Below are 17,388 nucleotides of genomic sequence, written 5' to 3'. Positions count from 1 at the left end.
AATATTAATGGAATCAATAAAACGGCACCGACTCAATGGAAGCGGGAAAACATGAGAGAACACACATTGTCATGCCCAGGGGACTGAATTGAACGATTTTCAAGAGCAGGGACTGATTTGAAAATTCGGATGAAGTTTCGGGGACCGATTTAAAAATTCTGAAAAAATTGGGGACTGTGTAAAAAGTACTGAAAATGTCCCAGGACTTGTTTGAAACGAATTTAAAAATTTGGACTGATCTGAAAACAAAAACAATTGGCCCCAGGACTAAACTGAAACAACTTGGAAAGTTCCTTGGGATGCTTGAAAAATTATGGGAATTCAAGGACTGATTGGAAAATAGTAAAATGACTGGGACTTGATTGAAAAGAATTTTAAATTCGGGGCAGATCTGAAAAGGGTGAAAAATGGCCCCGGGACTAAACTGAAACAACTTGAAAAGTTCTTTGGGATGCTTAAAAAAATTCTGAAAAATTCAAGGACCGATTGGAAAATGGTAAAAATGGCTGGGCTTGACGGAAAAGAATTTTAGAGTTCAGGGCAGATCTAAAAACAAAAATAAAAAATAAAATGCGTCCTCTGAACTGAAATGCGACAAAATAGAAAGTTCGTAAAATAGAGTTCGGGACAAATCCGATCACCCACGCAACCCAAGAACGCTTATTTCACATCATATCCATTAAGAAAGCATTAATATTCAAAAATGGAGCCTTAATCATGCCACTAAGTCGAGAATTTTACCTAATTTGGGAAGTTGATGGGCGATTCTGTAAATAAATAAAAAATTAAAATGCTGGACGAGCTGGGCCGTGCCGAGATCCGGTGGGGGTGGACTGGGCTGGATTGGGCCAAACGGGCCTATTGGATTGCACTGGACTGAGATCCAAACTGGATTGGGCCGAGTGGACCGACGCGACTGGGCCGCTGCTGAACGCGGGCTAGGCTACTGCTGGCGGGCTGTCGCTGGGACTAGGCCAGGCTGAATGGCTGTCGCTGGGACTGGGCCGGGCCGCCACGAGCTAGGCTGCTAGCTTTCACGGGCATTCCCTGTGCGTAAAAAAAAAACGGAGCTCGACCCGGTTAGAACGAACGCCAGGAATCGAGGAGAGAGGATGCGATTCGGGTGAAGGACGAGCTGGGAATCCAGGCAATCGTGCGCGTCCGAGCTGAAGGAGCCAAGGTGAGGGAAATTGGGAGAGTGAGTAGGGGGTGGCGCGAGAACCGAGACGAGCTGAGGGATTTCGGCCACTGCAAGGTGAGAACGAGCTCCGGGTTTCGAGAGAGTTCGTGAGCTTCGAGTTTTCTGCCGCCGTGAGCTATGGGTTTTTTTTTTTTGGAATCTTGTGCGCTAGCTGTGGGCGTCGGAGCTTCGAGACCAAAAGTCAGGGTCTGCTGTGGGAGTTTTTTTTTCCGAGCAGATAAGCTGAGCAAGTTTTTTTTCGTGAGGGAGTTGAAGCTAGGGTTTTGTCGTGTGTCCGATCCGAGAATCTCGAGAGAGCCCACCCCCACGCCGTTCGAATTTTTTCTTTTTATGTTCTCTCCTTCCATTTTTTTCCTTTCATTTCCTTTTTAATCGAGAAAGAAAGATAACGGAAAGGGGAAGAGGAGAGCGGCTAGGGTTTTCGAATGTGAGGGAGAGGCCAGCTGGAAATCGCGGAGAATCAGCTAAGAAGAGGCAAGATCGGAGCCGAGATTTGTCTTTCCTTTTCGGTTTTTTTCCATTCAGGAAGAAAAAGAAGGAAGGAAGGAAGAAGAAGGAGAGAGAAGAAGACGAGGAAGAGTCGGGGGCAAAAGGAAAGGAGAAGAAGAAGGGAGAAGAAGAAGGAAGAAGAGGACAAAATAGGGGGAGGATGGAGAGGCAACGGTCAGCTTTTTTTTTTTTAATTAGTCGGTCAGATCGGCTCTAATCGGTTCTGACCGACCCTGACTTTTCTGACTTTCCTTATTTTTCTTTTTTTCAAGAAAATTCGAAAATTCAAATTTAATGCGCGTGGAGATTAAAATTCTCGTCTTTGTAATTGGATGTCCAAAAAATGATATGGGACCGGCATTGAATTCAGAAAAATTTACGGATCAATGTTATGCAATAAAATATTTTTCGGCCTTGAGTTTTCTTCCCGGATTTGAAAATTGACGTTGACGCGCGCAAAATTCAATTACACCTCGTAAAATTTTTTTTATAAAATTGATGTTAAAGTTCAAGACCATGACAAGGACGATTCTTTGGACAAGATGAACCCCAATGCTATGAAAGCATCGAGGCTTTCCCGGAAGATAGGGCCACTCACTGCATATATATCACACATAGTGGTTCTGTTTCTTTGTTCTTCGACATCCTGGCAGACTGTTTTTCATTCGAAAAGGAAGTCATGTAATAGCATCACTGCAGATGAGCAACCTGATTAACGCCAAACGTGCTGATTTTCATCTAACTCAGTTCAAGGAAGACAAGATCGATTGTTGTCAGACTTCTCGAATGGTGAGCATGTTAAAGATTTCAAGAGGCAAAAGATGATTCTCCTGCTTTGCTTAATGACCCGAAGATAGAAACAGAAAATGGTGGCATTTGTGTCTGTCAAGAAGCCTCGACCATCAAAACCAACTAATGCGGATTGTCATCTCAAGGTTGCTAGAATGGAAGATGAGGGAGAAGATCCAATCCCCAGTATCCCATTAAATATCTTTTTTACTTCTCTTGATCGAATCGACCACCTCTTATTTTTTAATTTGCCGAAGTGATCCTGTATTTGTGTATTCAGTGATTCACATATCTTTTCGAACTCAAATATCTTACTTGATTATTACATTTGATAACTAGCTCAAACTTAGATCTTTGAAAAATGCTTAGAACCCGGGTAACTCACATCAAAATACAGGATTGATTGGGCTTGTTTTTTCAACAAGACTCGGTTGATCCGAATGGCCTCAACTTTCCATATGAATTGGCTGACCAACAATTCTCTAGATGTTGCAATAACATCAGCGGACTCACAGATCCTATTTCACAACTTGTAGAGTAAGGCCAGAGGGGTTGAACCATGTATATTGTGCTTCTATTTTTTTGGTTATCGGTCACATTCTTTGTTGTTTGTTGTTTGCATTTCAACTGGTACTTAGAAAATTCTATGGATCGTAAACTGACATTGGACCAAATTTCTCATTAAAGCAAATTTGGTTAAAGAGAGGACTTGACCGTACACGACGCCCTCGGCATTTATGCCCATGATGAAGTCGGCATGGAAATAACTCTTGATGCACTGCACGGAGTGCCTGCCCACATCATTAAAGCTTGAGGCTGTCGAGATATGTCTGCAAATCACACGTGTTGAAGAGCGCATCCCTTTCACCATATACCTGATGAAAATCGACAGATCCTAGGGGATTGTTAGACAAGTTGTAGGCCAAGGGTGCTGCCTCCCTATAATGCATCATGGTGAAGCCCAAGCTCCCATAATTGTTCTTGGCCATTCTTCGGACCCTCCCAATCAAAACAAAGATTCATCACCTAGACAAGAATTTACAAAGATTCAATTATTTGAAAATAAAAGATAGAGTATTCGACTAATGCCAGAGTCGTAAACCACATACTCTGAGCCAAGTGGATCATGTTCCTGGTTGAGGTGGAGTGGATTGAGGCTCATTCTTTAAAAATTGGTCTATCGTGGAAGTCCTGAGGTAGCAATTCTTGCCTATAATCGATCAACTAGGCTAACCCTGCATATTTAGCCATAACGATTTCACCAATGTATTGTACCATTAAGAACAATATTCATTACACGAATTACTGAGTCATAGCAGAGGAGCTATTGAGGTTGTACAAACCAATGCTCTGAGTAGGTCATTGCAATCAACTCCATATTTACTCGAGGACAGCTCTAACCGCTTGAGCATAATATATCTCATTCCAAAAGGTTCATCAGAGCTCTATCCCTCATGCTAAATGCAATGTGTGGAATAATTTACGATTCAATTCACTGCAATGGGTCCTCTCCAACTTCTAATACAAATTACTATTGACTTGAATGCGTGGAAATATCCAACTACAGGCTGGGGTGATGGGGCGAAGGGGCTGAGTGAGGCGTGAGTCGTGTATTGAGTAGGCTCACCTCAAGCTCCGGACACCCACACGATGTCGAAGACCCGAGTTCGCCGGTGAGGGGAAAGGGAGGTAGGGAGAAGGGGCTAAGAAACCCGTGAGCAGAGTAGATTGAAAGAAACATGGGGGGGAGAGACGGAGACAAAGAGAGAGAGGGGGTCGATCTGAAGATATGATTAAAACTAGATGTTGTCTCGCACTTTGTGCAGAAGTGTAGGATAATAAGTTATCTTAAATTCTTAAACAAAGTTTATTGACATGGGCGAATTGAAGTGAAATTGCATGACACGGTTCCAGAATTCTAGTCTGCGTATACAAAAAAGAGGTGCTAAGCTGTGACGAGGCTGCGTATGAAACAACAAATCCAGTAAAAGGTCAGCTGAGGTCTTTCTTTAATCCTCTACAGCATCCATGAATGATTGTTTACCTAAAAAATAAAAGAACGTTTTCCTAATAATGGTTATGATAAGTAAGTCATAAAATTCTTAGAGAGGAGTATTTATTTTGAAATGCAATTGATGTGCAGCATAGAAGGTTGGGTCTTTTGTGGTCTATCTTTTTGTCTTGATGAAAGATTTTGGTGCTCTCTGTTTGAAAACTCTGAAATGGAAGGGGAAAAAAACCATTAAATCAAAGACATGAAGGGATTAATCGAATAGAGTGCAAGAAAGTAGACCAACACAAGCATGGATGTATAGATTTCAAAGATACAGCAGAGAGATGGAGAGGGGCAGGGGTTGTGGCAGATAATATAAGAGAGGAAATTACAATATTTGCACACACAAATTTCATCATCCAACTTGAGCTTCCTTCCTCTACGAATTCAGCAGTAGGTCTAATGACAATGTCTATCTGGCTAAGCGTTAACCATAAACATATACATCGCTAACAACAAAACATTACCTACAAAAATAACTGAAGAACTAAGCAGAGCTGATGATTTTGAACTTTGGAAAGGGATTGAACGACTGAATTCGTGAAGGATTGAGGAGGACAAAGCGAGCGTATGAAAGCTTGTCCTGCCAATAAGTGAAGAAGACAACAAATTTGATTATAATGAACTAAAGAAACCGGATTGAACGGTCAAGTTTGTGGGAGAAGGAGCAACGAAAGCTTTACCTTGCAATAAGTGAAGAAAACAACAATTTTGCTGATTATGAACTTTGGAAATGGATTGAACCGCGGATTGGGGAAGGGACGGAGCAGACCGAAGCTTTGATGTTGTGGTACTGAACACACTAAATGTTGGGTGTTTTAGGGATAAGAGGAGCTGCGGAGAGAAGGAAAAGGTGGACGCAGAGCAAAGGTTGGGTGCTGTATAGCTGTGCAGTGCATGAATGCTTAGGTGTCTATGCAAAGAAGCTAGCGTCTTGTGCGGGAAGAACATGAAAGGCGGGAAACTTGAAAATAAAGGCATGCAATCTACTTTGAAAGAAAAAATATTTAGCCGCTCAATGGATACACGAATCGTTTTGATTATTCGAACGAGCGAAGAGACAATCAATGATGAGCTAAGAGTTTCCAAATGGCGCCGTCTCCAATGTTGGGTAGATCCGAATGGCCCCAACTTTCGATATGAATTGGGTGACCAACAATTCTCTAAATGTTGCAATAACATCAGCGGACTCAAATCCTATTTCACAGCTTGTTGAGTAAGGCCAGAGGGGTCGAACCATGTATATTGTGCCTCTATTTTTCTAGTGATCGATCAGGTTCTTTGTTGTTTGTTGTTTGCATTTCAACTGGTGCTTAGAAAATGTTATGGATCATAAACTGACATTGGACCAAATTCCTCATTAAAGCAAATTTGGTGAAAGAGAGGACTTGACCATACACGACATCCTTGGCATTTACGCCCATGATGAAGTCGGCATGGAAATAGCTCTTGATGCACTGCACAGAGTGCCTGCCCACATCATTAAAGCTTCAGGTTGTCGAGATATGTCTGCAAATCACACGTGTTGAAGAGCGCATCCATTTCCCCATATACCTGATGAAAATTGGCAGGTCCTGAGGGATTGTTGGACAAGTTGTAGGCCAAGGGCGATGCCTCCCTATAATCCGTCACGGTGAAGCCCAAGCTCCCATAATTGTACTTGGCCATTCTCCGGACCCTCCCAATCAAAACAAAGATTCATTGCCTAGACAAGAAATTACATAGATTCAATTATTTGAAAATAAAAGACAGAGTATTCGACTAATGCCAGAGCCGTAAACCACATACTCTGAGCCAAGTGGATCATGTTCCTAGTTGAGGTGGAGTAGATTGAGGCTCATTCTTCAAAAATTGGTCTATCGTGGAAGCCCTGAGGCAGCAATTCGTGCCTATAATCGATCAACAGGGCTAGCCCCGCATAGTTAGCCACAACCATTTCACCAATGTATTGTACAATTAAGAACAATATTCGTTACACGAATTACTAAGTCATAACAGAGGAGCTACTGAGGTTGTACAAGCCAATGCGGTGAGTAGGTCATTGCAATCAACTCCATATTTATTCGAGGACTGCTCTAACCGCTTGTGCATAACATATCTCATTCAGAAGGGGTCGTCAGGGCTCTATTCCTCATCCCAAATGCAATGTGTGGAATAATTTACAATTCAATCCACTGCAATGGGTCCTCTCCAACTTCTAATATAAATTACTATTAACTTGAATGCTTGGAAATATCCAACTACAGGAAGGGAGGTGGGGCGAGGGGGCTGAGTGAGGCGTGAGGTGTGTATTGAGTAGGGTCCTAATATAAATTACTATTAACTTGAATGCTTGGAAATATCCAACTATAGGAAGGGAGGTGGGGCGAGGGAGCTGAGTGAGGCGTGAGGTGTGTATTGAGTAGGCTCACCTCAAGCTTCGGACACCCACACAATGTCGAAGACCCGAGGTCGCCAATGAGGGGAAAGGGAGGTGGGGAGAAGGGGCTAAGAAACCTGTGAGCAGAGTAGATTGAAAGAAACATGGGGGAGAGAGACAGAGAGAGAGAGGGGGTCGATCTGAAGATATGATTAAAACTAGATGTTGTCTCGCACTTTGCGCAGAAGTGTAGGATAATAAGTTATCTTAAATTCTTAAACCAAGTTTATTGACATGGGCGAATTGAAGTGAAATTGCATGACACGGTTCCAGAATTCTGGTCTGCGTATACAAAAAAGAGGTGCTAAGCTGTGACGAGGCTGCGTATGAAACAACAAATCCAATAAAAGGTCAGCTGAGGCCTTTCTTTAATCCTCTACAGCATCCATGAATGATTGTTTACCTAAAAAATAAAAGAACGTTTTCCTAATAATGGTTATGATAAGTAAGTCATAAAATTCTTAGAGAGGAGTATTTATTTTGAAATGGAAATGATGTGCAGCATAGAAGGTTGGGTTTTTTGTGGTCTATCTTTTTGTCTTGATGAAAGATTTTGGTGCTCTCTGTTTTGAAAACTCTGAAATGAAAAAAAAATTAAACCATTAATCAAAGACACTAGGGGAATAATCGAATAGGGTACAAGAAAACAGACCAACATGAGCATAGATGCATAGATTTCAAAGATACAGCGGAGAGATGGAGAGGGGCAAGGGTTGTGGCAGATAATATAAGAGAAGAAATTACAATATTTGCACACACAAATTTCATCATCCAACTTGAGCTTCCTTCCTCTACGAATTCAACAGTAGGTTCAATGATCTTGTCTATCTGATTAAGCGTTAACCATAAACACATACATGGGTAACAACAAAACTTCAGCTGTAAAAATAACTGAAGAACTATGCAGAGCTGATGATTTTGAGCTTTGGAAATGAATTAAACGGCTGAATTCGTGGAGGACTGAGGAGGACAAAGCGAGCGTATGAAGCTTGTCCTGCCAATAAGTGAAGAAGACAACAATTTTGTTGATTATGAACTTTGGAAATGGATTGAACGGCAGAATTGGTGAAGGGACGGAGCAGGCCGAAGCTTTGATGTTGTGGTACTGAACACACTAAACATTGGGTGTTTTGGGGATAAGAGGAGCTGCGGAGAGAAGGAAAAGGTGGACGCCAAGCAAAGATTGGGTGCTGTATAGCTATGCAGTGCATGAATGCTTGGGTGTCTATGCAAAGAAGCTAGCGTCCTGTACGAGAAGAACATGAAAGGCGGGAAACTTGAAAATAAAGGCATGCAATCTACTTAGAAAGGGAAAATATTTGGCCGCTCAATGGATACACAAATCGTTTCGATTGTTCAAACAGGCGAAGAGACAACAATGATGAGCTAAGAGTTTCCAAATGGTGTCGTCTCCAATGCGCTTTCGGCTTTTATATATATATATATATTTATGTATGTGTCTATCATAGATTTGGGATCTTTTTGAAATAGCTGGTTGGACCACAATTCAGTAATGACTAAACGGATGGTACGATATATTTGAGGAAAAAAATTAATCATTCGTGATTTTTTGTAATTTTTTTTTTTACTATATTAGAAGTTCCTCTTTCTAAATTCAATCTTCAAGAATCAAAATATATGCACATTTTCTACTCCAAAAATCACATAGGAAGAACATTTCATAAAATATGAATCAAGATTTAATTTCGATTGATTGCGAATATATATAACTACCAATCAGTAATTACTCGAAATATTTTTTTTAAGAGGATACTTACTTGAAATATTAGAACCCTTTGTATGTCTAATGAAAATCACTAATATCTTTTTAGACTATAAAGGAGACGCCCTAAATGGTGGTAGATAGGTATTATTGTAGATATTTTACCTCTATATTAGCTGTAATATTAATTGTACCATATTTGTTAGGCATAACATATGCATATATACACAAGACTCTACCCGGGCGTATTGCGCAGCAACCATGGAAAAAAATTAATATTGAGAAAATAAAAGTAAGAATTGGAGATAAAAATTTTAAAAAAAGAAATAAAAATATGATAGAACGTGGGATTAGGAGGCTAAAAGTGGCGAGAGAAAATAAGGAGAGATTAACAAATGAGATGGAAAGAGAGAGAAGAATGACGTTAAATAGACAATTTAGTCCTTCAACTTATCTCTTTTATTTTGAATTGTATAATATCAGAACTAATAATAAAGGATATTTTGGACTTTTTAATCATCCTATTAATTAGGCGTTAGTTATAAAACTGAACTTTCACTTAGTGGGTGAATTTGGCGTGCCATATTTTGTTAGCTTAGATTTTCTCATTTTGATCTTTACGAGATCTCTTCCTTGCTCTTTGTGTAGATTTTTCTTTTTGGTAGATAATCTCTTCCTTACTCTGCAAGTATGTTATTTTTATATAATTTCCTGGATATCTCCATGTCGCCTAGATATTATTTTGTATCTTATATTTACACATATCTATCTCCTGCTAGATAAGACTATATGTAGCTAACCTTGCTAATATCATACTGTGGCCATGGAAGCAAATTATGTTAGTACCATTTGAGAAGACATTGAAAAGTCTCAAACGTCGATGGGATCATTGAAGAAGGCAGAAAGACCGCTTCGAAATATTGCAACAGCACCCTGCACGGTATCGAATTTCCTAAGGAGATGTACGGTGCCACTGATTTCCAATGAGATGAAGAGGCGGGAAAAGCAACTTGTCACGGTACTGCTACTCTCTCTATGATTTCCACTGATTTCTTTTCTTTTTTCTCCTAGTTTCCTGCTTCAATCTCCCGTTGTAGCTATTGATTGTCCGATGAAATTTTTTCGAATAATTGCTAGGGCCCGTGCAATGGCTTCAAAACTAGTTTTTAACTAATTTGCCCCTTAGCATGAAAACTATATGTCATTCTTTCTTGTGACCCAAGTCAGAATCATACAAAAACAAAAAGATTTCAAAGAGATATTGGCTGTTCAGATTTTAGATACTTTAGAATATCCATTGGATACCCACTGCACTAACAACCATTGATATTTTGCAGGCCGATGATTGAGGAAACTCCCCATGCTTGTTTATCTCTTCAAGTGCAAATGGTGAATGGGGGACATGTAACCCATGTACACTGTCTGGGGATTTGCTGTGATTAAGAGCGCTGTGGGGACACATCAGCTATCGAGCAGTAATTGCAAATTAGTTTTTCTGCCAGCCAGCAACTTGGTGGCATGAGCCGGGAAGATGTTCCATCAACCGTTTGGTGTCTGCACCATGAACAAAGAGGGAAAAAAAAAAAAAAGCATCCCACGGTGGCAAAAAGAAGTTGCATCCACCAATAGTTCGATTCAATTGTTCGAAGTCCTCATGGGAGCAAGCATTTGGATATATTTGGTATGATAAATCACCTTATATGCCGGTTTCATATTCTGTTGTTCAAGGGAGGTTTACGTGCTTTTGATTGCTTCATTGCTTTGAACTCGGCTTTGACTTTTAATGGATAAGCCAGGATCCTCGAAGGTTACACGTTTTGATGTGCAATTCGATTGAATCTAAGACTGTGACGTGATTCGTGAAGTTCTGAACATTATTGCAAAGTCGAGTTAACAGCACAATTCCGAGAAATCACAGGAGAGATGCCTCCTAATTACGCTGGTTGTTGAGTGAAGCAAGGCAAATCTAGCCAGAGGGCTTTGACTTAGTCACGGGGGCGGATCAGATACAAGTAGGTAGGAACATATCAATGATATATTGGTCTATAAATGTGTGGACCCAAAACTCGTTTTAAAGCTGTTGGTTGCACTACTGCTTAGAAGTTTGAGTACATGTCCAGTAGAAACTTTATTAATGATGTAGAAATTGCTTCTGAGGTGAAAGTAGTAGTGGATGGAGGGCCTCCTGTTATATCCAGCACGTTCTTGAGGTTGCCCTAGTCTATCTATCCAGTGAGTTACCTCAACTTCAATTCTACCAAGTCTTCAATGCTTCTGTCTTCTCTTTTCACCAAACAGAAACTCAAACTCTGGTTTTTCTCAACTTGTCTTTCCTTCTCTCTCTTTCCTAAACAGGGGCCTTGTGACCTTCATGAAGCTTCCACCGAAGACATCCTCGCTTTCTTCTCCCTTTGCTTGGTGATCTTCCGGTGACACCATCATATGGTTTCACACCTTATACGATGATGATCTCTAGCTGTTCAAATACATATAGGATCCAGACCACTTGAGTTGCTGCAATTAGTTGCCATGCCATGAACAACCAAAACTAAGCCAAAACTAGCTTTCACCCACCACCTCCGCTTGTGCTTTCCTAAAGAAGCGGGCAGAGGAGACATTCATTAATAACGGATCTTCGGTTACACTCTTCAATATTGGGGATTCCAAGCGTCGTGCGTTCTTCTCATCAAACTTTTTTAATCGTGCAAACCCTATAATAAAATGTGGTAGCTGATGGCAATTGAAAGCCAGGACAGTGTCCATCATCTATTTAGTCCTCACGTCCTCGTTGATGACATTGGAAGAAACTAGTTCTATTAAGTGGGGGGCCGAGGGGCGGCAGCGGTTGATAGCTCTGGTCTTTTGGTAATTTTAGTATCTATCTCTATTTTCATTCCGATCTCTAGTCAGATGAAAAAGTTTCAACCGAAGTTTCAATTATGATCCCCTCAAATTCAATCATCTGCCAAGTCCAATTTCTTCAATTCCTATTCGATGATTTGCCTAGTTTGGATTCAAAGTGAGATTTTAAAATCTCACTTTAATTTAATTCTACCCACAACAAAACAAAATAACTTATATAAAGTCAAAGAGTGGGCCCCATTTATACCACTCTTTTTCAAAATCAAAATAATATAACTCATACAAAGTCAAATGGTGGGCTTCATACATAATCATTTATACTACTATTTTTTAAAATCAAAATCTGATTTTAAAATGTTACTTACAAACCAAACGCCTTGGAGTTGTGTTGGGTTTGGTTTGGTCATCTGAACATCATCATTTTCTATATTATCCTATGGAGAGTGCTTGGAGTTGATATATACACCATGGCTTGATCCTAATTAAAATGCAATCCATACAACACCAAGCCATGTGGGATGGAATGACCTGCTATCGAGTCCTACCCTATATCCTAACTACCAAACAGAGCATTCTTTGCGGCTCTGTCCTTGAATGGAGAACACAAGGGAGTGAATGAAACTTAAGGAGTCACGAACTCGGACAACTCAATTCCTCGTTTGAGTTTCTCTCGTCTCTGATTAAAATGCTCCACTACTACTCTCGTCTCAGGAGTTCTTTCTACTTCGGGATAGTTAGCAACTTTTTTCCGGGGGACCTCAATCACCTTCAACAGCTCGAAAAAGAGGTTCCAAGAGAAGATGAGGGAACTTGAGATGATGGGCTGGGGTGACCTCGAGAACATGTTGGACATGAAGGAAGCGCTCCGCTACTACTCTCGTCTCAGTAGTTCTTTCTACCTCGTTAACAAGTTTTTCCGGGGGACCTCAATCAACTTCAACAGCTCGAAAAGAGGCTCCACTCTACCCGTTTATAGACCAACAAATCGTTGAAATGTGTGTTCTTACTCATGTTTTGTTTTCTCCTCTCGGCTTTCACTTACCGCGTAAGTACTCAACCCAATATACGGGATTGGCCTAGAAACTTGTCAAGCCCAACATTCGGCCCAAAATGCTTAAACCCAAGTTGCTGATAATTCCATAGGTTGATATTTATAAACCACTTCACTAACTCCTTCTCTCATCAATGTGAGATTTTGGGGTGTTACAATTATTTCTCTCCTATTTCATAGAAAATTATTGAAATAAAAGAAATGAAAGAAAATCCAATATTCTATCACCTCAAAAAATCTTTTTATTATATTAACTATCTACTATCTGTTTCTTAAAATTAGTAAATTTTAAGAGAATCAAAGAGTCGAAATAATTCTTTAAAAATAACAATCTTTAAGTTAGAATAAAAGACGCAAGAGGTTCGCGCATGCGTATAATTATTCAAAATTTTAATTTAAAAATGTACGTGACAATCTACATTATATTTGAATATATACTATATCAGATACGATTTTATGGCCAAAAAAAAGAAAAACAAAAAGATACGAAACAATTCCGGGACGGTTGGTGGAATCACCGACCTATTGACTTTAAAAGGGCAGTTCCATCATTCTATCCTCCCCACCCCTTCCCTTGCAGGCTTGCAGCTTCTCCTTCCCGCCAAGTTTCTCATAAACCGAACGGATCGAGCAGAAGGGAACCACAAACTAACTTCCTTCTCAAATATAATCAGATGGATTTGGTGGAAGCCCTTGGGTTCTCGATCTTCTTATCTGTCACATAACCAGCGAGGACCCCGAGCCCGAAGAACAGGATGGCAGAATCAAGCGTGTCAAACCTTGTTCGGAAGATCGAACTTCTCTTTGTTGGTCCAGGTAAGGGTATTATTAGAAACTTTTGTCTATTCAGTATTACAGATCATTGTTGTGCGAGCGTTTTCTCTTCTTTTCTTTTCTTTTCTTTTGTTTTTTTTTTTTTTTGGTTGCATAACAGTGATTTTCTCCAGGAGCCCTCGAAGTCTGTTCGAAGTGGATGGGTTCAGAGGAAACTGGAAGTTGATCAGAGCATATCCTCTGGACTTTTCGGCAATGTTTGAAGATCTCAACCAGCGAGTTTGATTCAACCGTTTGAAGACCTCATGGGATCAAGCAGTTGGATATGTTTGGTACGATAACTCACCTTTTATGTTGGCTACATATTCTGCTGTCAAAGGAGGTTTATGTGCTTTTGATTGCTGCATTCTTTTGGACTCAGCGTCTACTTTTTAGGGGGAAAAAACTAGGATCATTGAATTGGTAAAACTCATTTTGATGTGCAATTCGATTGAATGAAAGACTATGGCGTGAAGTTCTGAAAATTATTGGAAGGTCGAGTTAATAGCACAATTACAAGAACCCACGGGAGAGATGCCTCCTGATTATGTTGGCTGCTGACTGAAACAAGGCAAATCTAGCTAGAGGGCTTGGTTGAGTCAAGAGAACAGACCAGATACAAGTAGGTACATATCAATGATTTATTGGTCTTTAAATGGATAGACGCCCAAACTCATTTTGGAGCTGTTGGTACTGGGGACGGCCTGCACAGCTCAGAAGTTCGAGTCTATGCCTCCAATTAATAGAAACTTTATTGACGATGTCGACCGAAGCGAGAGTAGTAGTGGATGGAACACCACCTGTTCTGTCCAGCACGTTCTCGAGGTCCCCCTAGTCCATATATCCTGGGAGTTCCTTCATCTTCTCTTCCATCAAGTCTTCAATGCTTCTATCTTCTCCCTTCACCGTACAGAAACTCAAACTCCGCTTTTCTCAACGAGTTTTCACCAGAGGCGCTGCCCCTGCCTTGAGGAGGGTGAGAAAGAAAGGAAGGTTGAGAAAACGGGTAGTTTTAGTTTCTGTTCGGTGAAGAGGGGAGATAGAAGCAGTGACTGATTGAAGAGATAATGAGGGAACAGGAGACGATGAACTTAGGTGACCTCAAGAACACGCTGGACAAGGAGGAGGCCCTCTACTACTACTCGTCTTCGAAGCCCTGTCTACCATGGGATTGTGAACAAGTTTTTGATGGACATATACTCGGACTACTCGGTCCCAGAAACTGTCAGCATGACCAACTCGAAGAGGAGGTTTGGGTTGTCTCCCAGTTTACAGACCAACCAATCAATGATACGTGTGGTCTTGTCTTGTCGATCATCCTCTCGTCTTTGGTTGTGGTCTGATGGCCTCTAGACATGCCTTGTTTCGTTCAGCAGCAAGCAGTTAGGAGTCGTCTCCTGGGTTCCTTGTAATTATGCTAATATCTTTACCAGCGACTATTAGTATATTTCCATCTATCAACAATCTTGAGCATTTTTAATACCACTGGGGTCTTCACGAACTAGTCTTTCATTGCCAACTATTCTAAGATACATGATCAGAATGCACATCAGTCGAATAGCTAGCAAGATCCTGTTTTGTTTCTTCTACAATTACTGTGGATCCCAAAAGATTGGATCAATCGAATGCACCTACACCTCTAGTGAGCTTCAGAATATGTAGCCAACCTAAAAGGTGACTTATCGCATACCAAACATATCCTAGCTCTTGATCTCATGCGATCTTTGAGCAGTTGACTCGAACTTGCCCATTTGGTGCTGTCAAGACCTGCAGGCTCGAGAGCTTCAACATGGTCTCTGCAAAGTCCTTTCTGAAGAGGGCGGTGTCCCAAGCATATGCTCTGACCCAGCTTCCAGTTTCTTCTGAACCTGTGAGCTGCTGATCAGAAAAGAGGATTCCTCGACCTTCCAAGAGGCTCCGATAATATGGAGCCCCAAAAGCAGGGCCCTCAGCTGGTGTCGGTCCCAGCCCCTCATAGCTCATCACTGTATCGGGCTCTGCCATCGGAGGAGCCAGCAATCCAGCAGCTCTAACTGAAGGTGATGGAGCCACTGAAAGCTTTGGTGATGACGCTGAATGAAATTTACTGCATCGGGATCTCATCAGGTCAAGGAATCTACTTTCGAGAGATGGATCGGGCCTGTTTGTCCCAGAAAAATTGTAGAGACGGTCCTCAAAGAACTTACAGTGAATCGATCCAACACTATGAGCACCTGCAAAAAGATCATGTCTGCTTTCCATCAATCTGGAATCAATTTTTAGCAAGACGGCAGGCCATGAATGTGGCAAAAGTGCAAGCACTAAGCTACAGCTTAGCTCAGTAGTGAGAAAGGCATGGACTTTATTGACCCATTACCTAACAGACTGACAGTTTCCCGCTCATTGAATCCCCTTGCTCCAAAAGATGAGAGAATTTCCGAGAGATCAATAAACGGCGAAGGAAGTTGATGTTCTGCTAGTTCCGCGTATGAAATCATACTGTCTCTTCTGCCGGTTTGTAGAGGATAGAATGGACCACCAACCTACGGTTAACGCTTTTCTCAGGAATCATCAATAAACCAATGAAATCAACCATTGCATAGAATAATAGGGGTGAGAGGGTTTTACAGTAAGAAGGGCTTCCCGAGCAGCCAAGACCAGAATGTCAGCGCATGACACTGTTCTGGGGCATGCTCTTTCGATCTCGAACTTGATAGCTTCTATTATGTCATAGCCCTTCAACAGTTCGTTGGGGGACGCATCTTTCTCCGATGCCATTCCGTTAATTGGGTCTAACAGGATAGAGGCATCACATCCCTATTTTACAGCCCACAGAAAAAAGAAAAAAAATCACCGTAAAGCCGAGAAAAAATTTGCATCAGATAATTGACGATCATAGAATGAAATCGAAGAGCATGAGAAGAAACTAATTCTAGAACCGAATCGACCCAGAACCTACACTTGATCCACTAACAAAACACACTCTGGTAAATAAAGAACTAAGAGAGACCAAGAAAATCATGCTGAAGTATAACTATAAGCTAAAAGAACAGAATCGTAAAATAATCGAATCGCAAGAATGCAGTAATATGGTTTTAAGGCTCAGGGCCAGATCACCATATTATGCAAAAACACAATGAAAACCTCACGAACATATACAAGCTCACACAGCAATCTCGTTAACTCTGTAATAACGAATCAACAGGAACCGACAAAGACGCTTCCGTTCTTTACAAGCAATTGATGAGGGAGAAAACTGGTGCAGGAAAACTTCCTACGAAAGAATACAGACGAGAAATGACACACCCACCTCAACGAAGCAGTCGTGGAATGCTAGCCGGAGCAGAGACGGGATACCGCGAGGTCGGACTTGGTATAACTCCTGGACCATCTCACGAACGATTCTCTCGGCCCGGGGGCAGGACTCCCGATAGTAATCGTACTCGAGGCTGCCTCCATCCGTGCGGTCATCCATGGAGGGTTCGGATCGCAGCAGGAATCGGGCGGTGATGATGGCATCGATGTCCCGAGAAGGCTTGAACCTCACGATTTGGGTCGAGTTCGGCCGTTTGGGGTCCATGGTGGTGGTATAGACGAGGAGCGTGAAAGTGAAGAACCTCATCTGCTTCCAAAGATCCATCTCCTCTGGGGAAAGAAGGAAGGAAGTTCTTTGCCGTGGAAATGGACTCTGTTTCTTGAGAAATGAAGGAACAGGGGGGAGTAGTTGAAGGGGGGGATCAGCTCGTGGCGGGAAGAAGAACGGTAAGGTACGTATAATGACGGAAATGCCCTTTCGAAGTCACGGCCCACTTTGCAATTTTGCTTTCCATCACGGCCCAATGTCCTTCATCTGTCTCATACTCATATCATGAGGCGGATGGGGTGCAAAGTCATAACAATCCCCTCCATCCCTCTTTCGGTAAGCTCTGGTTTCTCATCTACAAATTCTGATCATTCTGTCCTGAGCATTATCAGTAATCGAACTCAGAATTTTTTGGTCTAATGTGGA

The 17,388-nt window shown here is 41.4% G+C and overlaps 1 protein-coding gene across 1 annotated transcript; it reads right to left on the bottom strand.

The window, feature by feature from the left end:
* Positions 1 to 15,088: 15,088 nt before the first annotated feature.
* On the bottom strand, positions 15,089 to 17,019 carry LOC116212195 (putative Peroxidase 48). Its single transcript, XM_031546764.1, has 4 exons — positions 16,690 to 17,019; positions 16,008 to 16,196; positions 15,757 to 15,922; positions 15,089 to 15,613 (listed from the first exon to the last, which is right to left on the bottom strand). Exons 1-4 carry the CDS (start codon positions 17,017 to 17,019, stop codon positions 15,114 to 15,116), a joined length of 1,185 nt encoding a protein of 394 aa, XP_031402624.1. The 3' UTR covers positions 15,089 to 15,113.
* Positions 17,020 to 17,388: the final 369 nt, after the last annotated feature.

The sequence above is a fragment of the Punica granatum genome, chromosome 6 (assembly GCF_007655135.1).
Source record: "Punica granatum isolate Tunisia-2019 chromosome 6, ASM765513v2, whole genome shotgun sequence".
In the NCBI taxonomy this organism is placed as follows: Eukaryota; Viridiplantae; Streptophyta; class Magnoliopsida; order Myrtales; family Lythraceae; genus Punica; species Punica granatum.
This window is presented reverse-complemented; position numbering and strand designations above follow the sequence as displayed.

What these genes read in the sequence shown, in the direction of transcription:
- LOC116212195 (XM_031546764.1), bottom strand. Translation starts at nt 17,019, where the DNA reads ATGGATCTTTGGAAGCAGATGAGGTTCTTCACTTTCACGCTCCTCGTC. An exon ending in CTCGGGAAGCCCTTCTTACT is followed by an intron (nt 15,923 to 16,007) that starts GTAAAACCCTCT and finishes CGTTAACCGTAG; the next exon opens with GTTGGTGGTCCATTCTATCC. An exon ending in GGAAACTGTCAGTCTGTTAG is followed by an intron (nt 15,614 to 15,756) that starts GTAATGGGTCAA and finishes ATCTTTTTGCAG; the next exon opens with GTGCTCATAGTGTTGGATCG.